The 21,775-nt window shown below is 49.0% G+C and overlaps 1 protein-coding gene across 1 annotated transcript in view; it reads left to right on the top strand.

The window, feature by feature from the left end:
- PPIL2 (peptidylprolyl isomerase like 2) overlaps positions 1 to 20,054 on the top strand; it is a 117,340-nt gene extending 97,286 nt beyond the window's left edge. Inside the window, exons 15-20 of the mRNA XM_064168356.1 lie at positions 759 to 876; positions 3,902 to 3,958; positions 16,237 to 16,309; positions 16,470 to 16,532; positions 17,013 to 17,152; positions 18,746 to 20,054. Coding sequence (XP_064024426.1) covers positions 759 to 876; positions 3,902 to 3,958; positions 16,237 to 16,309; positions 16,470 to 16,532; positions 17,013 to 17,152; positions 18,746 to 18,839 — 545 coding nt within the window. The 3' untranslated portion in view covers positions 18,840 to 20,054. The remainder of the gene's footprint in view (positions 1 to 758; positions 877 to 3,901; positions 3,959 to 16,236; positions 16,310 to 16,469; positions 16,533 to 17,012; positions 17,153 to 18,745) is intronic.
- The last annotated feature ends 1,721 nt before the right edge of the window (positions 20,055 to 21,775 follow it).

Raw genomic sequence — 21,775 nt, 5'->3', positions numbered from 1 at the left:
GGTGAGGCCTCACCTTGTGCACTGTGTGCAGCTCTGGGCCCCTCACTGCAAGAGAGATATTGAGGTGCTGGAGCAGGAAAGTCTGATGAAGAGAGGCTGAGGGAGATGGAGGTGTAGTATCTGTTCTTATCGGTTGTAGTATCTTATCAGGTAGTAGTTCTTATCAGGTGTAGTATCTGTTCTTATCAGTTTCATTCTATGATATGTCCTGCCTGGAGGAGACTTAGAGGGGACCTCTACAACTACCTGAAGGGAATTTGTAGTCAGGCGAGGATCAGGCTCTGCTCCCAGGCAACTTGAGACAGGACAAGAGGGCATGGCCTGAAGGTGCACCAGGGGAGGTTTAGGTTGGATATTAGGAAGCACTTCCTCACCAAAAGTGTGGTTAGGCACCGGAATGGACTGCCCAGGGAGGTGGTGGAGCAGTCATGCCTGGAGGTCTGTAAGAAAGGATGAGATGTGGCAGTTGGTGGCGTGGGTTAGCTGATGTCATGGCACACCGTGGTTATAGGCTGGGCTTGCTGATCTCGGAGGTCTTTTCCAGCCTTGGCAATTCTGTGATTCTGTAGGACAGAGAATTGTGCTGCCAGCTGCAAGCATCTGATTTCAAGCCCAGCCATGGGATGAGGTAAGAATATATTATACATGAAGTGATCAGAAGTGCCAGAATCCTTGAATTTCATGTCAGTGCCTGTTACAAAATGTAGTGGGGAAAGTAGTGGAAACAAACATTTCTTCTGTCATCTTTTCTCTTTAAGGAGGAGAATCTTACTGGGGAAAACCTTTCAAAGATGAGTTCAAGCCAAATTTGTCCCACACAGGACGTGGTGTTCTCAGTATGGCCAATTCAGGACCCAACACAAACAAATCCCAGTTGTAAGTAGTCACTGGCTTTCTGTGTTTTATTGTTCCCCTCTAGACGTTGTGTCTTCCTCTGTTAAGAAAACAAATGGCATTTTACGAGCTGCTCTTTAAAGTTCAGTCAAGTGAAATACTCTGTCGAGTGCTGCATGTTGAAATCAGTGTAGCTGCAGCTGCTGTTGCCCAAGCCAGGAGCAAAGTGGACACTACAAAAAGACCTTTAGCTTGATTATATCATTAATTTCTCTCTTCTGATCTTATCATTTGAAGTTTTTGTTCCTTTTTTTTCAGCATCCCTGCTGTATCAAACAATCACAGAAACCTCCAGTTGGAAAAGCCCCTCAGGACCACCAAGTCCAACTGAAATTCCCTACTCTACAAGGTTCACCCTAAACCATATCCCCAAGCACCACATACAAATGACTTCTGAACACCTCCAGGGCTGGTGGCTCCACCACCTCCCTGGGCAGCCCATTCCAAAGCCTCCACCTCCCTGGGCAGCCCATTCCAAAGCCTGACCACTCTTGCTGTTGAAAACCTCTTCCTAATATCCAGTCTATGATTCCACCTCTCCACTCTGTTTAGATTTAGCCCCATGCTGAACTTCTTGAAAGGGCTTAATGAAATGGAACGTGCACTCTGTGGAAATGTTGCTTCTTTTCACTCTCCTAATTCCTGTATAGATGAGAACAGCTCTGCACATTGAAATGTGTAGAACCCAGAGGTAGCAGACTGCAGACTCAGGGATTGAGAATTTGTTTACCAATGTACCAAAGCAGAATGAATACTAAAATGAGTGGGGGAAATGAAGAAACAGAAGGAACAACAAATGAAATGTAAAGACATTGAAGCTGTAATAACCTCCTTTATGTGTAGCATTAGTAGAGAAGTTGCCTGCAATCTTTTGAACATGCTCTGTGTCACTTTGAGGCAACTGTTTATTGGTTGCACTCTAACAGTAGAAGAAGCTGCTAATGAAAAGAGGGTCTCTGTTTGTGTACAGTGCTGCCTGTTGGGCCTGGAGAGGGAAGCAGAGCAAAGTTTCTTGCTGTTGATCTTCCTGATGCTAAGCATTATTATGGCTTGAAAACTATGCAGGAGTGTGGTTAGCATGAATTAAACACAAATGCTTGTCTCAGGGCCTTTAATAGGCTTCCTCACATACTTCAGGCTAAGCACACGTTGGGCACTTTGTAGGATGGAGTTGCTGTAGAGCTGAGTTTGCATTTGAATGTTAGTGCCAGCACTCAGGTGCTGTATTGGGAGAGAATAGAGGCTTTTGTGTTTGTCTTTTAAAGGCAAACAAGGAGTCTAGAAACAGAAGCTACAGAGAGAGTTCCTGAGTGCTGTGCCATAGCAAGTCACATCACCTGCTGCTGTGAATGTGATTCTGTTTCCCTGTTGCAAGTTTGCAAATGAAATGGGAAATTCCTTTATCTGTGAAGTCTTTGAGAGACTCCAGCTGCCCATATTTATAAAGCTCCCTAGGCAGTGTTTAGACACTTCTGGCAACTGTTGTGACCTTAGGAACTGGGTGAGAAGCTCTCCCCACACATGAGGCACTGTGGTGCAGAGTGAGCTGCATGCCCTGGGTAAGGTGTAGCTGGAGTAATGTTTAGGACTTCTCCTCCAGGATCAGCCTGAGTTATGTTCATTCCATTACCTTTCCTTTTATTTTGGCTGTGGTGATGGATGAGAAGTGGTGATGGATGAGAAGTGGTGATGGATGAGAAGTGGTGATGGATGAGAAGCTTTCTCTGCATGTTCACTACTGCTCAGATTTTGTTAGATTGCAGTGCTACATAACTGACCACTTGATGATCTGAAGTACTGGATGTCAGACACTCAGGTGGGGCAAAGACCTTCCACAAGGCTAAGTTGTATTCTTTGCCCTTTGTAGGAGTTTGCATTCTGCACAGCATCTCAAAGCTTTCCTAGAGCAAGCTATGGATAGTCTGGCAGATTGCAGCCCCTCCTCTTTGCAACCATATAACTTCCTGAGGCAGCTGCTTATATGGAAAAGTGCTTCTGGAATGCTTATGTATTTTTAGCTGTCTCTAATGTAGTGTAGCAGATGGAGACAGGGAGGAGAGCCAGCACTCCATGTCCAGCCAAAATGGGCCAGTGTGGTCTGCAGACCACAGTGTGGAAACCTCTGTCTCATAGGCTCATAGTCCAAGTCTTCCAAAGAAGCATTCAGCTTTAGAGCAAAGTTTAGTAGTAAGGATTGCTTTGGATTTGCTGCTTTAATTCCCATGCTTAAAAATCCAACCCCAATTGGAAGTCCAGTTAAGTAAAACTCCAGCTTTCACAGGTTTTCATTCCTTTTGGCACTTCAGAGTGTTCTGCTACCATGCTTGTGTTCAAAGCAGGAGTTTGCTGTGTCCAGAGCACAAATGGATCCCCAAGATTCACTTGGGTGAATGGAAGGGGCAGGAGGTCAGATTAAGTCTGGACTTAGTGCAAGGCACCATGCTTGAAGTACTGTTTAGAGCTGTTAGTGAGGTGTGAAAATGAGAAGTCAGAAGGTTCAGAGATGCCAGATAAAACAGAGGAATTAAAGGAAGCTTGGCCAGCAGGCCTCCCAGGGAGGAGCCAGAGAGGAAGTTGTCTTCTCTCAGAGAGCTTCAAACTTTGTGCTTTTAAGCTTGGAGAAGAGAGGACTCTGGGTACCTTAGAGCTGCTGCCTGAAGGGATCCTGTGGGAAGGCTGGGGAGGGACTTTTCATAAGGGTGTCTAGTGGCAGGACAAGAGGGAATGGTTTGAAGCTGAGGGAGAGCAGGGTTAGACTGGAGCTTAAGAAGTTCTTCTCTATGAGGGCGGTGAGACTATGGAGTCAGTTGCCCAAAGAGGTTGTGGATACCCCTTCCCTGGAGGTGTTCAAGGCCAGGTTGGACAAGGCCTGGAGCAACAAAGTCCAGTTGAGAGGTGTCCCTGCCCATGGCAGGGAGGTTGGAGCAGTTATCTCTGAAGTGCTGCCTGGCTGTTGTTGAATGCCAGTGAGTCCATTTGCTAACTGTTATGTCTTTGTTCGTTCCAGCTTCATCACGTTCCGCTCTTGTGCATACCTAGACAAGAAGCATACAGTTTTTGGAAGGTGAGTGAAGGTTGTTAGAAGCAGGCATACTCTCCTGTGTGTCTGAAGCCTAAAGAGAAGAGGCTACTGGTTCTCACCATTGATCTGGAGCATGAACTGTCTCATAATCCAGTTCTCTTGGTCAAAAGTGGCCAGCATCGTTTCAGCACCAGTCGTCAGACTTCTTGTTTTCTCCTTCCATCCCTAACTTACTCTGTTTGTAAGTTGCCTTACTTCCCTTCTGTAGGTGGCTCTCCAGGGAGTCATGAACAAAGTAATCATCATCCTGTAACCAACCACGTTAATATTTGTGCATGCTAATTGCTGGGACACAAGAGATTACCTCTTCAACACTGCTTTCATCCTCTTAAGAGCTGTCAACCAGGAAATCAGTTATGACAGGACTGTGCTTCCTCATAGCATAGATCCCAGGGCTTCTGCAGAGGCTCCTGTAGCCCCTTTTATTCTTTTTTCACTCTATACTTCTTTACTTTTATTCCTGACAATTACCACTGGTATAAAATCAGTGTTTTTGTGTGCACAGGGGTGTGTGCACAGAGATGTGTTGATGTGTACGTAGAGACATACTACCAATGCCAAGGCAGCAAGGGAACCTGCTTCCAAAATATGTTCCTTCCAAAATCTTTCCCTTCCAGAAACCTTTTCCAGTCAAGCCCTCACATGCTAAATGTCAAGATATTAATTACAGAAGATATTACAGAATCTTTATGTTACAAAATCCCTGCTTCCCCTGCTGCAGGTCTGTGGGATTTGCTGTATCCTGCAGAGCTGTTCTAACAAATGCCTCAGTGCAAACGGCAGGAAGGGGAGTTTTGCTAAGCCTGCCTTCTTGGTAGCTCCTGAGGGTTTTACAGGCACTTTTAAATGAAGATTTGGGGGTTATTCTTTTCATACTTTTATCCATTTGAAAGGCAGCAATTGAAAATGAATGCATGGGCTGCTTGTTTTGATTGGATGTCACACAACGGGGCTGGACAGTGGAAGTGATATATTTAATTCATCTTCTCTGGCTGTGAGTTCTTGAGGCAGAAACTGCCTTCACTTGAAACAATTATTTCACTGCTGTTAGTTCCAATACTAATCTCTGCAATAATTGCAGCCTTTGAAATGTATTTCTTTTCCCTGTCTCAAGCCTGCCCTAGATAAATGTTAAGTTCCTTTGTCATTTGGTGCAAGCAGATAAATAAAGCAAATTCTAATACAGAAAGCTGAAAGCAAATGTATTTTGGGAGGAGATACATTACACATCTCTTAAGACTATTTCACTTAAGCTACAATTTGAGTCCTCCTTGCAAATATCCCATTAAATCCCATACAGTAATGTTGTTAACCTGAGCTTGCCACCTCGTCAAACAGCGTTTGGGTTAGGACAGCTGAAACTGGGGCTGTTCTTCAGTTCTGGATGCAACCTGGCTTCAGTGAGCATCCTGTATAGTCCTCCAGTGTCTTTGCTGTGCTCCAGTTTTACCATAATTCACCAGGAAAGAATTGAGAGAGTAGCTGAGCTCGCTGCAGCGCAGGGACTGTGTGCTCCCAAAAGCCTTCGCACCATGTACAACACCGCAAGTACCTTAGGAGCAAAATAGCTCAAGTGATGTTTCACACTGTGCATTGCCCTTTAGAGAGGAATTCCTTACAAGAGAAGAGAATAGAATCAGCCAGGTTGGAAGAGACCTCCAAGATTATCCAGTCCAACCTAGCACCCAGCCCTAGCCAGTCAACCAGACCATGGCACTAAGTGCCTCAGCCAGTCTCTTCTTGAAGACCTCCAGGAACAGTGACTCCACCACCTCCCTGGGCAGCCCATTCCAATGCCAATCACTCTCTCTGCCAACAACTTCCTCCTAACATCCAGCCTAGACCTCCCCCAGAACAACTTGAGGCTGTGTCCCCTTGTTCTGTTGCTGGTTGCCTGGGAGAAGAGCCCAACCCCCACCTGGCTAGTGTCCCTTCAGGTAGTTGTAGACAGCAACGACGTCACCCCTGAGCCTCCTCTTCTCCAGGCTAAACACCCCCAGCTCCCTCAGCCTCTCCTCATAAGGTTTATGTTCCAGGCCCCTCCCCAGCCTTGCTGCCCTGCTCTGGACACCCTCCAGCACCTCAACATCTCTCTTGAACTGAGGAGCCCAGAACTGGACACAGCACTCAAGGTGTGGTCTGACCAGTGCTGAGTCCAGGGGCAGAATAACCTCCCTTGTCCTACTGGCCATACTGCTCCTGATGCAGGCCAGGATGCCATTGGCTCTCTTGGCCACCTGGGCACACTGCTGGCTCATCTTCAGCTACTCTCTATCAGTACCCTCAGGTCCCTTTCCTCCTGGCTGCTCTCATCCACTCAGTCCCCAGCCTGTAGTGCTGCTTGGGGTTGTTGTGGCCAAAGTGCAGAACCCTGCACTTGGCCTTGTTCAATCTCATCCCATTGGCCTCTGCCCACCCATTCAGCCTGTCCAGGTCCCTCTGCAGGGCTCTCCTACCTTCCAACAGATCAACACCTGCTCCTAGCTTGGTGTCATCTGCAAACTTACTGATGCTGGACTCAATCCCCTCGTCCAGGTCATCAATAAAGATACTGAACAGGACTGGGCCCAGCACTGATCCTTGGGGAACACCACCAGTGACAGCTGCCAGCTGGATGTGGCACCATTCACCACCACTCTCTGGGCTCTGCCATCCAGCCAGTTCTTGATCCAGCACAGAGTGAATCTGTCCAAGCCATGAGCTGCCACGTTGGCTAGGAGCTTGTGGCAGACAGTGTCAAAGGCTTTGCTGAAGTCCAGGTAGACTCCATCCACAGCCTGCCCCACATTCACCAGGCAGGAACCTGATCATAAAAGGAGCTCAGGTTGGTGAGGCAGGACCTGCCCTTCCTAAACCCTTCTGTCCAAGTAGATCTGGTTCAGTGTATAGAGCAGAAATTTGCACACTTTTAGCAAAGACTCTTTGCTTTTTGAATTGTCCTTTGCTACTCAGGAATCACAGAACCTCAGAGGTTGGAAGGGACCTCCAGAGATCATCGAGTCTGGTTGCCCTGCCAAGGCAGGAAATACTAACTTAGTTGTCAGAGGAAAGAAGTGGTTCTGCTTTTTCAGCACTGCAAATGTTCTTAGCTGAAATACAAAGGAAAAACTATAAAGTATGTTGCTTTAGAATCATATTTGGCTCCTTGCATGAGAACTACATGAAAACATCCTCATATGAACATAGAGCAGGTAAATTTCCCTCTGGACTCTCTTGCATGTAAATGAAGAATGTGAAAAACCTAAAATGCTGGATAAATCCATTCCAGTCACTGTATTCATCTACAAATTGAATACTTGAATAACTGAATTTACTCCCAAATTTAACAGAAGAGTCTGATGTGTGCAGCCCTTGAGATTTCTCTTCCATCCTTAAAAGCCTTTGGCTGTTTTCACCTTGCATTTACTTTTAAAAGCCAAAATATTCCAGAGACTGCATCCAGTGAAACTCCAGCTTCAGTCTGCTATTTCAGATGTTGGGTGTTGCCAGGATTTGGTGGCCATATCTGATCTCAGACTGTACAGCACAATAATGGCTGGGTAGCATATCTAAGAATGATATCTAGGTATAAGAATAGAATCAGAATTCTTTGTTTCTTTGAATGCTGAAGTTTGATTGTCTTAATTGGATGCTTACTGGCCTGTTGTGACTTTAGTATAGATTTGAGGGTTACTTATTTCAGTTAACATGAAAACCTCAGCTGTTTCCATGCAACTCTGACTCATGGTGGTGAGTGTCACATATCTTTGAGAGCAGCATTTGACCTGTCTGTAGTTTGTGTGGAACTTTTCAACTGTTTTCTCACACTTCAGAGAACAAAAAAGAGAGAAAGAGCAACCATTCCCCACTCCTTCCTCTGTGCAGGGTGAAACATTGCAACATTCATTCTCCGGAGCTGCATTTTGTTCATGTCCCCACTGGTCTGAAACACATTTTTTGCATAGTAGCAGCTATTAATGTTGGATGTTTGGCTGTTAAGTCTCTTTGGAACACACAGCAGCTGCAGGCAGTGGGACTAGGAAGAGGTGTCATGTCTGGCTTGCTGCACTGGAATGTGCACATCTCAGGAGAAGGCTGTGGCTGAAGGATGGGAAAGGGTCTTGTCATGATTGTCCTGCCCACCACAGCAATAATGAGGACAGATGATACTGAAAATAAAGGAGATATTTTGGCTTTGATGGGGAGCAAAAACAAAGACAGAGAAGGAGAGAAGAATGCCTCCCCTTGGAGTTGTGTTGCAGGCTGCATGGATTTCCTTCTCCAGCAGAGCTGTCTAGATTAAATTAGCAATTACCATTTCTAGTAGTTACCATTTCTCTTGACTTAGAGAATGATGTAATTAACATGGAAGCTAACTGGTGGCTTTTGTTGGCTTGCAAGAGGTTTAATTTAGAAACTCAAGTGATGTAACCCAAGATGCATTTGCTCTGCGGAGAGTGGATGAGAAGCGTTTGCAGGGGACTGCTGCATGGGAAGGTCCCATCTGCTGCTGTCATGGTCTGAGGGTGAGGGGGGCTCCCCCTTAGCCATGCTATAACTGGGAGTTCAGCTGTTGCATGAGCTGTGTGAGCTACAGGGATGTTATGGCCTACAGTTACAGTAAACTCACGTTCCTGGCTGGTGCTGTATGAAATTTAGATGAGAGCACATCCCAGCCATGCTCGCTCTTTATTTTTTAATGCCCCAGTGGTTCACAGCTCCTGTGAACCACTCCTGCCCTTTATAAGTAGAAACAGAAACCAGCTCTGTCCCTGAGAGCTGTGGAAGTACTAAAAAGGCTGCATATAGATCCAGGGAAATCACGACAGTGAAGTCTTTCAGCCTGCCTTGCACCAAAAGTTTGTGCTCTGTTCAGAATCCAGGAGAGAGAAAGTCCCAGGGAAAATGCTTTGGGGATGCTTTTAGAGAGCCTGTTCCAGAGCTAAAGGGGCACAAGAAGGAGTGCATGTTTAAAATAATGGAAGGTGATTGAGCCATGCAGATCAATAGGAGGAGAGAAATAGAAATGCTGCCTCTGAATTTGGGAAGATTTAAGACAAGCAGAGCATGATGGGCTTGAAAGGGAGGGCACGTTTCAGGTGTGTGATGTGACAAAAAGAAGGGCAGTAGAGGGAGTGAAATGAGAAGTGTTGTGGTGAGAGTGGCCAAGCTGCAAATGATCTGAGCAGCAGCTCAGTGTGTTTTTCAGAGCATCACTTGTGTTTGTCAGGAACTGAGGAAAGGATGTGGCAACTGAGACAGGAGATGAGTGCATGGAAGACAGTTTTCCCCTTCATACAGGGCTGCACATATCTGCTTGTGCAGCTGACTTTGAACTGTCCCTCGAGCTTTCTGCTGCTCATTCTTCAACTCTCCTGTTCCTGGAATTAATGAACAAGGTGGTTTGGGAAAAACCTCAGGCTTGCTCACGTTGGTCAGTCGCTGACATGCACTTCTCTTCTGTTCCCTCCTCTTCAGAAGATCCTTTCTCTGGATAAGTATCACTCTGGTACTAAGAATTCCTTCATGTGCTCAGTGCTTTCTATTGCAGTTCTGTAGAACCAGGCAAGGAAAGTAACTCCTGTCCTCTAAAGTAATTAGCTACATAGACCCAGGCACTGTTGGGTTACCCAGGGGCAGTTAAGTTACAGTGGCTGTTTCCACTTCCTTCTATGATTTGAATCATTGAATCCCAATAGCTTCTAAGCTGGCAAAATCAGGTTCTTGTTGCTCCTCTGCTTTAGTACATCTGAAGAATGGAGAAATTGTGTGCCAGAGGAGCTGATTCTGCATTGAATCTGTGTAGAGTCTGCTGTCCAGACACCAGGACAGGAGTGCAGAGGGAGGTGGGAACATAAAGCAAGCTGCCCTGTGGCAGCTGTGGCCACGGCATCCTGCAGCACATGAGAAGTGGAGGCTGTCTGGGCTGCGCCAGGGCTGCCGTCCTTTCCAGAATGAGCACCCTGTGCCAAAGCAGAGAAGTCCTTACATGCCAGGTTCAGCTGTCAAGTCTGCTCTCAAAATGCCTTTTTGCAAGCTGCTTTATTTTCTCAGCACCTGTCATTACTGTGTCTTGCCTGCTAGGTCAAGCCCTTATGATGTTCCCACTGCAGCCTCGGTGCACGTTCAGATTGCTTGCTCCATTCCAGGCCGGGTGCCTACACGGCAGATACTTTGTCCCGAGTGTACTTGTTTGTGCATGTCTATATTATTTTCTCTCTCTGTGTATCTAAATGTACATATTCCACTCTATAAAAATAACCTTGAGGGCTGACTGTGTTTACATAACAACACTGTGCCTTGCTGGTTTCTGTTGCTAGTTGAAAGCATTTTGTACAGAAGTGCAGTCCGTTGTTCTTGTATCATCTTCTGACCAGGACACTATCCCCTTGGACCTCTGCCATCCCCAGCCTTGCATAAGGCTTCATTCCTATAAATCTGCTCAACACAAATAGGAGGAATAGGAAGTCTCTGTGTGAGAAGCCTGTGAAGGCTGCTGGGGAGCTGCAGTTTGCTTTCAGGGCAGCACTAACTCCTGTTCAGCAAGACTTTCGCTGGTGTCTTGCAAATGGCTAGGACCTTGCTCCAGATATTTCACTTAGACTTAGTACAAAGACACTGAAGCAAGGTTAGTAGTTTGCATAAAGGAGCTTTAAAAGGAAGGAAGCTTTTAAATAACAGCTCTAAATTTGAAATGCAAAGGTTTCCAGCTTGGTTTTCAAGAAAGCTGAATTGCACAAGGAAGGGCACATTTTTGTTTTCATTACTATGCTAACAGGAAAAAAAAACCCCCAACCAACCTAAATGTAGCTCCCTCCTTGTCCATGCTTAAATGTAATGCAACATTTATCAAGCTCCTCTAAAAATACAACAAGCTGTCTCAGGGATGCTGAGCTAAATATATAGTTGAGATCATCATTTCTCTGTTCAGCATCTACTGGAAGTGCATGGCAAACCCTCGGTTTCACCATTTCTTCTCGTGGAAATGGTGTCTGGAAGGTGATGTCCTTTTCACCACTGAATGTCAGCTCAGCATCTGCTTAGACCTCGCTTGGCTGACTGAGGACAAAGCCTTTGTGGCACCTGATAAAGGCAACAGAGCCAGAAACCACAGAAAAGGTTAGACTTGTTTCTGCCCTTCCCTGCTGTGCTCCCAGCTTGGCACGGTGACGTTGCATGAAGAAGACTTAACACAGTGTGACCTGTCACCCTCTCTGTAGCACATCTGAGGGGTGCAGTGGCCTGAACTTTGGGAGCCTGCATTTTGTGGTTTGTTTTAATGAGAATGGAGAACAGATTTGATTACAGTCACAGATTGCACTGGGGTGGAAGGGACCTTCGAAGAGCATCTCGCCCAACCCGCTGCAGTCAGCAGGGACACCTCCCATAGAGCAGGCTGCCCAGGGCCACTTCCAGTCTGATCTCGAATGCCTCCAGGGATAGAGCCTCAGCCAAATCCCTGGACAACCTGTTCCAGCGTCTGCCCCCACCCTCATTGTGCAGAACTTCCTCCTGATGTCCAACCTAAGTCTCTCCTGCTCCAGTTCCAAACCATTGCCCCTCATCCTGTCACCACAGGCTATCACCTGAACAGTCCCTGCCCACCTTTCCCCTAGGTCCCCTTCAGGTGCTGGAAAGCTGCTCTAAGGTCTTCTCCAGGCTGCACAGCCCAAATTCTTTGACACAGGAGAGGTGCTCCCTGATCCTCTTTGTGACCCTCCTTAACCCAGGCTCAGATGTGTTTGTAGAATGGTCTTTATTTCTCTTATGCCCAGAGCTAGTGGCTCTTAGCACAGTGCCCCTGCGTGGGGGGGTTATGCCTTAGCCATCCCATGGCCATCTCTGCCTGTGCTTTGGTGGGCTTTTTTTGTGGTGAGATGGCTGTGAGTTTTTGCCCTTAACACCCAGAGCTCGTTCTGTGGGACGCACAAAGAATCCCCCAAACCACTCCAGCCTGTTGGTTTCCTCCTCCTTGGAGTAGCAGTTGCTGTAAGAGATGTCAGTGCATGAGCTTAGGCACTTTGTATCCTCCAAGTGACTTCAGGGCAGCGGTGTAACAGCTGGGGTTTGACTTTAACGAGGTGTAATGTTTAGAGAGCTTGCTTGGTGAGGGTGGAGTTAATTTTTCCCTGGCTGGGTGATGCTCACAATCAGATCTCACCCTGCTTGGACTTTAATTTCTACTGATGAAATGCCAGCTTCAGCTGGACCTGCCAAGGGCTCCCTGAACAAAAGTGACTACTCAATTGTTTTCAGTTCCTCTGGTCACAGCTCTCTTCCCTGAGCTGGTGGTTGGCATTCAAAGTAGTTTCTTCTTTTTTATTGGTATTGTGGCACTGTCTAAAGACACAAAGCTATATTGAGAGCTGGTGATGTTGACATTAAATTGTCTAGAGGTGCTCTGCAAAATCTAAGAGAGTGCAGGGACAGGAATCTGCTGGAGACAGCCCAAGGGTTAGGGTTGAACTATGAAGATGCTGAAGGCACTGGGGAGGCTGAGGGACCTGGGGCTGTTTGCTCTGGTGAAGAGAAGACTTAGAGGGGATCTAATCGTTGTTTATAAATATCTGAGGGCTGGGGGTCAAGAGGGAGGGGACAAACTTTTCTCAGTTGTGCCCTGTGATAGGACAAGGGGCAGTGGATGGAAACTATAGCACAGGAAGTTCCACCTCAACATGAGGAAGAACTTCTTTACTGTAAGGGTCACAGAGCCCTGGCACAGGCTGCCCAGAGAGGTTGTGGAATCTCCTCTGGAGACCTTCAAGAACTCTCTGGATCTGTTCCTGTGCAACCTGAGCTAGATTGTCTGGTCCTGCTGTGGCGGGGGGGGGTTGGACTTGATGATCTATGGAGGTCCCTTCCAACCCCTAACATCCAGTGATCCTGTGATGTTGAGAGCTGGTCATGTTGACATTAGTATGTCTAGAGATGCTCTGCAAGACCTTAGAGAGTGCAGAGGTGCAAAATAAAAGGCAATTTTGTCTTTTGGAGACAAGAAGCTAAGAAGAAAAGAGAATTGCCTGCTCTGCAGGCACAACAAGTTTGTCTTCTACCCCTTAGCCCTTTATGATCATCTCAAAATAGACTAAGTCATTTACTGCTGACCTGTGAATGCCACTTCTGTCACAGCCCTTGTGACATGTGCAAGTGACAGAGTATTGCCAATAAAGCTTAATTAGCAGAGCAGCTGCAGATTGATGAGCTTCACCAAAGTGCATTAGGGCTAATACCATGGGAGGTCCAGCGATGGGCTGAGGCATTACTCAGCCGAGATTGCCAGTGCATAGCTGATCTGGCTGCTGCAGATGATCAGAACCTAATTAAATGAGAACATACAAGCAGATAATGAGTGGAGCTGTTGGCTAGAAAATCCTCCAGTATTAAATCAGAAGTTTCCTTTAGGGGCAATTAAAACACAGTGTGTGTGTACCTTAGGCTGTGTGTTAATCGTCAGTAGTGTAAGCCACTCTGCTGGTGGCCTGGAGGAGGAGTTTTAAAACCGAGGTTTCATGATGAACTTTCCAAAGTTCATGCAGGGTCTTCAAGCCCTCTGCAGCCTTCCCCAGCGTGCTACCTCTAGGTGCTGATGAACGAGGCTGTTGTAGCCTGCATGCATGCTTTTAATTGCTCTTAAAAGCCACAGCCTGATTACAGAGTATCGACAGGCCCTTGGGGAGCAAAGGGGAGAAGTCTGGAGGAGCACAGCAGCAGTGAGATGTTAGCAAGGACAGGTCTGCTTGGGTCATGTGCTGAGCAGCATCCTTTCTGATTTGCATCCTTTGCTGTGGTGGGGTCTAAGCACAAGGGTGGTGGCACTAAGCACAAGGGGTGTCCAATGAGGAGGAGCCGCCTGCCTCTCAGGCCACCTTTGCTAAAGTGACTCCTGTGGGAGGAGTGTGTGAGCCGTGTAAGTAGTGTGGTGTGGATTGTCAGTAGCAGAGCTGATGGTCGTGGATCTCTCTTGGTGCCAGCTGGGCAGGCTTCTGCCAGGACTGGAGAGGACTGTCTGGCTGCCAGACGCCTGCCAGAGTGAGGTGCCATAGTGTAAGCGTATGATTGTGCCAGACACCTGTGAAGGTGATGGCTTTTTTGGCCAAGGTAGCATTCATCTCTTTGGTAGAAATGTAGAGCTAGGTGATAAAACCCTCAACATACTCCACTAGCTTCATTTGGTTGGATATTTCTGCCACTTTGTCTGCCCAGCTCTTAGCAGCCTGTGCTGGTACCTGAGCCCCAGCAGTGGCAGCAGTCAGGCTTCAGAGCAGCTGCCTCCCCACTAAGGCTGGAGGCTTGCTCGCTTTGGGGTTTGCAGTCCTTGATGGGCAGGTGCTGCCCTTGCTGCCAGGCTCCCAGCCCCAAGCTCCACTGGCTCCAGGGGCAGTGTTTTGGAGAGTTATGCTGTTTCTCACTGTCCCACAGCCATTGAGCAGGGGCTGTACTTTTGCTGCCTGGCTCTGTTCAGGCAGCTGTTGTCCAGCAGCAGTCTGCTGTGCTAAGGGGTCTGGATCGCTCTGCATCAGGACCTGTCTGCATCTTTATTTACTGCTCCTCTAAATATAGCTGTTTTCAAATGTAATTGGGAGTGATGATGTGGAGAAAAGTGTTAAATACCCTGGGACCAAGACCTGATCCCAGCAGGACCCCCCTGGAAACGTAACTGACTCAGTGTTTCCTATTTAAAGTTGGATGTTGACACCTGGCAGGCAGTTCTGTTTCGTGTGTGCTGTGTTTGCTCCACGGCCTTCTGGTTTTTCAATCACCCCCTTGCAGCAGTCTGCTCCACAGACACTGCTGTCCCTGTGTACCACATCTGTTGTTTGGCAGGCTGTTTTCCACAGCCCTTGTTGATTGCCATTACTTATTTCCTTTCTTTCTTAATCATGTCCTGTCTCCACTGTTCCATTATTTTGCTGGGATGGGTGCCAGGATGACAGGCTCAGAATTATCTGGGTCACCCCATTTATCCTTTCCAAATATCTTTTTCTGGAACTTTCCCATTGTTCCACACACTTCCCCCCACACACACACCTCTTTTTTAATGACCATGCAACAGTCCAGAAAGTCTTCAGCCTTTCTTAGACAGTTTGAAGGAACTACTTGGATATGTTGACTTGAAAAATGAGAGGCCAAGGATCAAATGTCCTCGTGCACAAAGGCTGCCAGGAAAAGTGTCCCAGCAGCAGCTCATGGCTGTGACTCCATGCTCTGCACTTCCCCAGAGTCCTCACAAGCTGGTGGTTGTGGTGTGTGTTTTACAGAACCGTAGGGTGGTTTGGGTTGGAAGGGACCTCCAAAGGTCAGCCAGTCCAACCCCGCTGCAGCCAGCAGGGACATCCTCCACTAGAGCAGGTTGCTCAGAGCCCTGGCAAGCCTAACCTTCAAGATCTCCAGGGGTGGGGCCTCAGCTACCTCCCTAGGCAACCTGTGCCAGTGTTCCACCACCCTGAAGGTGCAGACCTTGTTCCTAACATCCAATCTAATTCTCTTCTCTAATTTCAAACCATTGCCTCTTGGCCTATCCTTACAGGCCTTTGCAAACAGTCCCTCTGCAGCCTTCTGGTAGCCCACTTCAGGTACTGGAAGGTTGTTACCAGGTCTCCCTGGGGTATTCTCCAGGCTGAACACCCCCAGCTCCCTCAGCCTGTCCTCATTGCAGAGGTGTTCCAGCCCCTTGATCATTTTCCTGGCCCTCCTCTGGACCTGCACACTCAGGTCCATGTTCTTCCTGTGCTGAGGGCTCCAGAGGTGGATGCAGCACTCCAGGTGAGGTCTCAGCAGAGCAGAGGGGCAGGATCCTCTCTCTCCATCTCTGGCCACGCTGCTTTTGGTGCAGCTCATGTGCCATTGGCTTTCTTGGCTGCAAGTCCCCACTGCTGGCTCCTGCCCAGCTTCTCACCCACCAGTACTCCCAAGTCCTTTTCTGCAGGGCTGCTTTCAACTTGGTCATGCCCCAGCCTCTGTTGTTTCTGGATCAGTCCTTTGCTTCCTGCATTACTGATGTTACTGTGGACACCTCTGTCACTGCTTTCCCATAGTGCTCTAGTTATAATTCACTTTCTTCCTCATATCACTCTTTGGTCTGCCACAGAATTTGGGGCAGGGGGGAAGTGGAAAATGAGAAGCTAATGAAACTGTTTTTACTTTCTTGACCAAGTCTGTTGGGCTGCTGATTCCCCTTCCCCCAAGCACGCTGGTGTAATGTGTACAAATTGGATATATGAGTTGTAGGGAACGTTTTGAGTGTGTTGTGACAGCTGGAATTTGTGTCCTTCCTCTTTTAGGGTAGTTGGTGGCTTTGAGACTCTGACTGCTATGGAGAATGTGGAAAGTGACCCAAAAACAGATCGTCCTAAGGTAGATGTGAAGCACCAAGGGCTATGCAGGGGGGAGCCAAATGCATTTGGCCTCATGGCAGTGCAGTTCTGCAGCTGCTGCTTCTCTGAAAGCCAGACGTGGGGGAGGTGGCACAGCTTCATCAGTAGCCTGATTTGCAATTCTTCCCTTCTGCTCCCAGGAGGAAATACGAATCGAGACAACAACTGTTTTCGTGGACCCATATGAAGAGGCAGATGCTCAGGTGAGGAGAGTTTGGGTGGTTAGGGTTTTTGAAAGGCCAAAGCTTTGGAGACTGCTGTAACTTAATGCCTTTCCTTTCAACGTGGGCACCCCCCTGGCACATATGGTTGCAAGCTAAGATTAAACAGCTGCCACTCAGCATTGCCTTGTGTGCCAGGATCGCTGCCGCTCTTTGAGCAGAGAGGTCTTGTAACTGAGTCTGGCACAGCTCCCAGGCCAGCATGCTTAGGATGGCTTCTTTTACAAATGCTCACAGTAGCTGTGGGTAGCTGCAGGTGGGAAGAGAGACAAGTCCTGTGCTGAAGGCTGCAGACAGCCTGTTTATAGCAGCCCTTGAGGTCTGTCTCCTAAAGCCTGCTCTGTAATCATAGCGGTGCTGATTGCTGGTTTAGAGTGCTTTAGAGCTTCAAAGATTTGTAGACATTTTCTCCTTACTCTGAACTAGCTCTTGCAACAGAATTGCACTCTTTGCTACCCACAGGTTGCTGCAGAAAGAGAGAAGGTCCAGCTGGAAGAAGAAGCAGCCAAAACAAAAGCTGAGGTGCTCCCACCAAAGAAAGAGGTTGAGACTCCTAAAACATACCGAGAGGGGATTGGGAAGTACATCAACTTGGCTGCAGCGTGAGTTCCCTGCCCACCTGATCTTTGCTGGGTCTTTTACTTCTCTTTCCTGCTGGACACTGGCCCTGTCCAAGCTGCTTTGTGCCAGCAGGCTTTGCAAAGACATCTTCATGCAGTCCTAACAGACAGGAGCTGCCTCTGCTTCTGTTGTTTTTCAGGATTACAAGTTAACTGAGCTTTTCTTTTAGCACTCAAATGTGACCAAGATGGCCTTGAGGAACTGTTCTGTGTCACTTCCTACACCATCTTTTATTCTCTTCCTTTTCTGCAGCTGTTTCTGAAGGCCATGGTCCCACAGATACTTCTCTTTTAGCAGCTTCTCTCCTGTACAGAGTCGCAGCCTTGAGCCCAGATCAACCTGTGGCTCTGATTCCTTGTAGCAGCACAACTGAAAGGATCAGAAAGGGAGCAGCTTCCCAGGCTTGCCATGGGAGTGCAGGGTGTCTGGCAAGCAGCTCCAGGGTGACTGGCTGGTTCTACAGGCTTGTCCTAGAGCATCCTCTCCCAGACACCCTTTGTACACCCGTTGGGACTGGCACCATCCTTTGCTCCCCTGTGGACACTACAGAATCCCCCCTGCGTGGCAGCTTTGCATGAGTTTTGGACAGATTAAAATAAATGATTCCCACTTCCTTTGCTGCAGATTCCTCTGGAAGCATTTGCAGAAATGCTGCTTGTCTGCTGCACAAAGGTGTTTATTGCTGCAGACAGCAGACCTGGGCAGCTGTTTAATCAGCTTCCCTGTGCCCGTCTGACTTTCGTCTGCCTCACTGAGGACAAAAATACCTTAGCCCATGTAGGTCACTTAGGTGTTTTGGCTACAAAGTGTTGCTTGCCCCTTAAAATACTGTGTCCAGCTTAAAATTCTTGCCATTCTGCACTGTGTGTGCAGGGAAAGCCCAGGCAGTGCTTGCAGCTCTGTGGAAGGGGCCAAACAGTAGAGAAAAAGCTTTTCCTTCCTAGCTCTTCACTCACTGCAGCCTGCCTTGAAACCAGGAGTTCAGGCTGCAGCAGCCCTTTGGCAGGTTCTCCCTATCAGCTACTGGTACCTGACCATAAACCCACAGCACGTGAGCTGGCTGCACAGTGTTTCCACAGGGCTGTAAGCTCTGCTTTAGAGAGGCTAAGAATAGCAGCAGCAACTGCAACAGGCTGTGCTGAAGAAACAGGAAAGGGTCGGACAAACTTGCCCAGCTGCTTTACACCTAATGCCCCATAAATCCTTGTGCTGCACAAAGGCAGGTGAGAAAGTGGTGAGAGAAATGGGCTCACATGTTCATTGTGACTGTGCTAAAGCAGTGCAGCTGTTAAATCCTCAGTTCTGGCCTGGAGAGCTTGTTGGGGTTTGAACACATTCAAAGCCTGACCCAAACCATCTGCACAGACTGACAGACTCTCCCTCTTTTGGGTTTGCCAAAGGACCCCGTCCCAAACCTGCAGTCCCTGTGCTGGCACAGAGCTTGTGCTCCTCCCTGACTGCTAAGGGATGGGCTGGCTCTGCTGGAGCAGTTGCTAGGAGAGGAAAGGCATCCAACTGCCCTGGCCCCACCGAGCAGTAAGTAACCCCTGAGACTTGTTTGTGTTTGGCTGCAGGAAGCGCAGCGCAGGAGATGATGGACCCTCGACCAGCACAGCTGCAAAGAAGGAGAAGAAGGTCACAGGCTTTGGGGACTTCAGCTCCTGGTAGCAGCGTGGGGAGCCTAGCACTGGAGCAGCACAGCAAGAAAAGAGGAGGCAGCCTCCCATGTGTCCCCACGGAGCCCAAAAGACAGTCTGTCCTGGGAGGGAAGCCACCAGCCTGCCCTTCCACGGGGGGACAGAACTGTGGCTTTGTTAAGGCTGGTTAATGTGGCTTTGTTTTCTAGAGAGCTGCATTCCCCCTGCTGCATCTTCCTCGAAGGCCTTTTTGTTGTTGTTTTGCTAGGCAGGGAGCAGGCAGCTCAGCTCCACTGGGGATTAGCTGGAGCCTTTCTCTGCCGGGCTGGCAGCAGACCAGGCAGAGCTCGGCCTTGCAGGACACTCCTCCAGTGAGCAGTCCTGCTGGTGAAAGAGCTCCTTTGACAGGTAATGGCCTCCAGGCGAGCCAAGGCTGCCAAACGAAGGAATAGACTCATTGCTGGAGAGGTGCCTGTGCTGCTGCAGTGCTTTGGGGGTGGGAGGAGAGGGCTTCAGCCTGCCCTGCCCTTCCAGCTGCTTGCTGCTTCTCAACAAGGACCAGTTCTGTGACTTGCTCTTTGTGGGCTTGCCAGGATCGTGGCTGGAGTGACTGCTGCCAGTCTCTGCAGGGCCTTGCTCACTGCAGAATGAGCTCACTCTGTACCCGTTTAAGCCTCTGACAGCCTGGGATGCAGCGAATCTAGATGAGCCTAGGGTAGCTGCATCTCTTGTTCTCTCAGGAGCTGGCCTTCCCTGAGCCACTGGGCAGCCCTGGGGGCCATGATGCCTCAGGCCCCAGAAGCTGCAGCCTGAAGCACCTGAGTGGCAGCAGAAACAACTTTTACTACTGTTTTTTAAGCCTCCCTGAAGTCTGCTCCTCGCAGGGGCACACACTGCAGGCAGCCCAGCTGTGTCCACTGCACAGCCACGCAGCGCTGGGAAGCTTAACAAAGGCCTTCTGGGGTAAAGATGAAGCAGCCTGTGGAGCTGCCATCCAGAAGCCTCTGGGTGTTGCCATCACAGAGACCTAGCAGGCTAGATCTGAACGCTGCTTCTCAGTTCATCCTGCTTGTTTTCAGGTGGCAGAGAGGCTCTCCCTGCCTGTCCCTGTGACCAAGGAGGTAGTTTTGTAGTCAGCTTTATACCAACGCCTCTGGGCTGGTGGCTTTGTGCTGCGAGGGAGAGAAGATTGCTGCAACAACTTTTGGTGAACTGGTTTGCATTAAATGCTTTTATTTTCTTTCCAGTGCTTTCCTTTGACTCTTCAGTTGTCATTTCCAAGAGCCTGGCATTGCAAAGGTGATTGTTGTGCAAGGAAATGATTCATTCCTACCTTCTGAGATCCTCAGAAGGAGCTCTGGGATTGCTGCGGGTGTGATTACGTCTGGGTTAAATGATAGGAAGTTCTAACCAGTCCGAAAGAATAATGGGGGGAGGAGGGGGTTGTGTTTGAAATAACAGGAGTTTGATTCCTGGAACAGGGCATGTGATGGGACTTTCCTCAAGCTGTGCTTCTTGTGTCTTGCTGAAACCTCTCGTTCCTCCTGGGCTGGCCGTTCCCTGATCCCCTCTCCCTAACTTGTGCTCCAGCACCTTTTGCAGTTGTTGTGTTCCCAGTGCTGCTAGAGCTGGAGCAGGCACTTTAATGACATCCCTAAGCCTGAAATTCTTTTTGTACTCGATTCAAACGGGGATTATTCCAAAAGAAAGGAGCTTTTGATTGCGAGGAAGGCAGCAGAGGTGTGGCAAGGAGTCCTGTTTCAGCAGGAGCGCCTGTTGCAGATTGCTGTAAGGGGCAGTTTCCTGCGGCAGCAGCGGGCTGCAGAGATAACTGCCTGCCTTCCCTTGCCACTCCAGCCTCTTGGCAGCACTCCCTGCGCTCCACGAAGGAGAGCTGCAGTGCAAAGCACAGGTCGCACTGGCTGCTGCCCTTCTGCCTTTGCACGGCCGTTTCATCACAAGGTCCTCCCATAAGGTTAGACATAAAGAGCCCTTTCCTGCCTGTGGGAAAGGCTGAGTGTAACCCTTTTAGCTGTGCTCTAAGCAGGGGTGAAGCTCTTTAGCCTCTGATCACCACACGACCCACAGCCATGCTAGTGCTCCCTGCTGTTGTTGGTACCTCCCAGGCTGGGAGATGCTGGCCCTGGCCTGTCCCTGTCCCCAGTGTGCTTCACTGCGGAGCTCAAGTGGCTCAGCCAAGGCCATGTGCTGAGTCAGCAGCTGGGCTGGGGTTTGCACTGAGAGCCTCTGCAGGGCAGCGAGTGAGGGCTGTCAGTGCTCAGCCAGGCCTGCAGCGAATTTGTGTTCTGAGTTCCCACCACTCTGCACCCTCCCACACCTGTACTTGTGCATACTTGGTCAGATGGGCTTCAGTTGCAGATCTGGCAGTCAGCAGAACCACAGGGTCTGTTGCAGTGGGTCTGCTGCCCAGGCCTTAAGCCCTGCAGTGGAAAACCTCTGAAAAGGAGAAAGTTGCTCACTCAGAGAAGCTCCTGGTAGGATCAGCCCAGCCCCAGTGCTGCTATGAAAGGTGCCATGGCAGCTCAGCCTCTTCCCCGTTCCCACAACCCTGACCTTCCATACATCCCATGACCAGCCCAGGCGGATTTGGGGAGGGTCCAGCTGTGGCTGTTAGTGCCCAGTGAGCAGTGGTTGTAGCCATGCAGTGTCAAAACTGACCTCAGTATGCAGGTCCATGCTGGACAGCTTCACCAGAGGCAGCTGTGCTGCTCTGGGGCCAGCAGCCACAGCCTGGCCCTTGGCAGCCAACAGGGTGTGACATTTAAACAAAAGGCTACTTGTGGTCGTGGGCTGGGGCACCCCATGGCTCTGCCAGGGACTGCCCACCGAAGGGAGGTGTAGCTGTTTGGCTCTGAAAGGCTTCTCCTTTGTGCTGCCCGGAGCTGCTGGTGGGGCTGCAGTGTAGTGGGGCTGTGGGCTGCAGCACTGCTGCAAAGCCTGAGCGCT

The sequence above is a fragment of the Pogoniulus pusillus genome, chromosome 30 (genome assembly GCF_015220805.1).
Source record: "Pogoniulus pusillus isolate bPogPus1 chromosome 30, bPogPus1.pri, whole genome shotgun sequence".
Taxonomy (NCBI): domain Eukaryota; kingdom Metazoa; phylum Chordata; class Aves; order Piciformes; family Lybiidae; genus Pogoniulus; species Pogoniulus pusillus.
The sequence above is the reverse complement of the archived record's forward strand: the minus strand, read 5'-3'. Positions and strand labels throughout refer to the sequence as shown.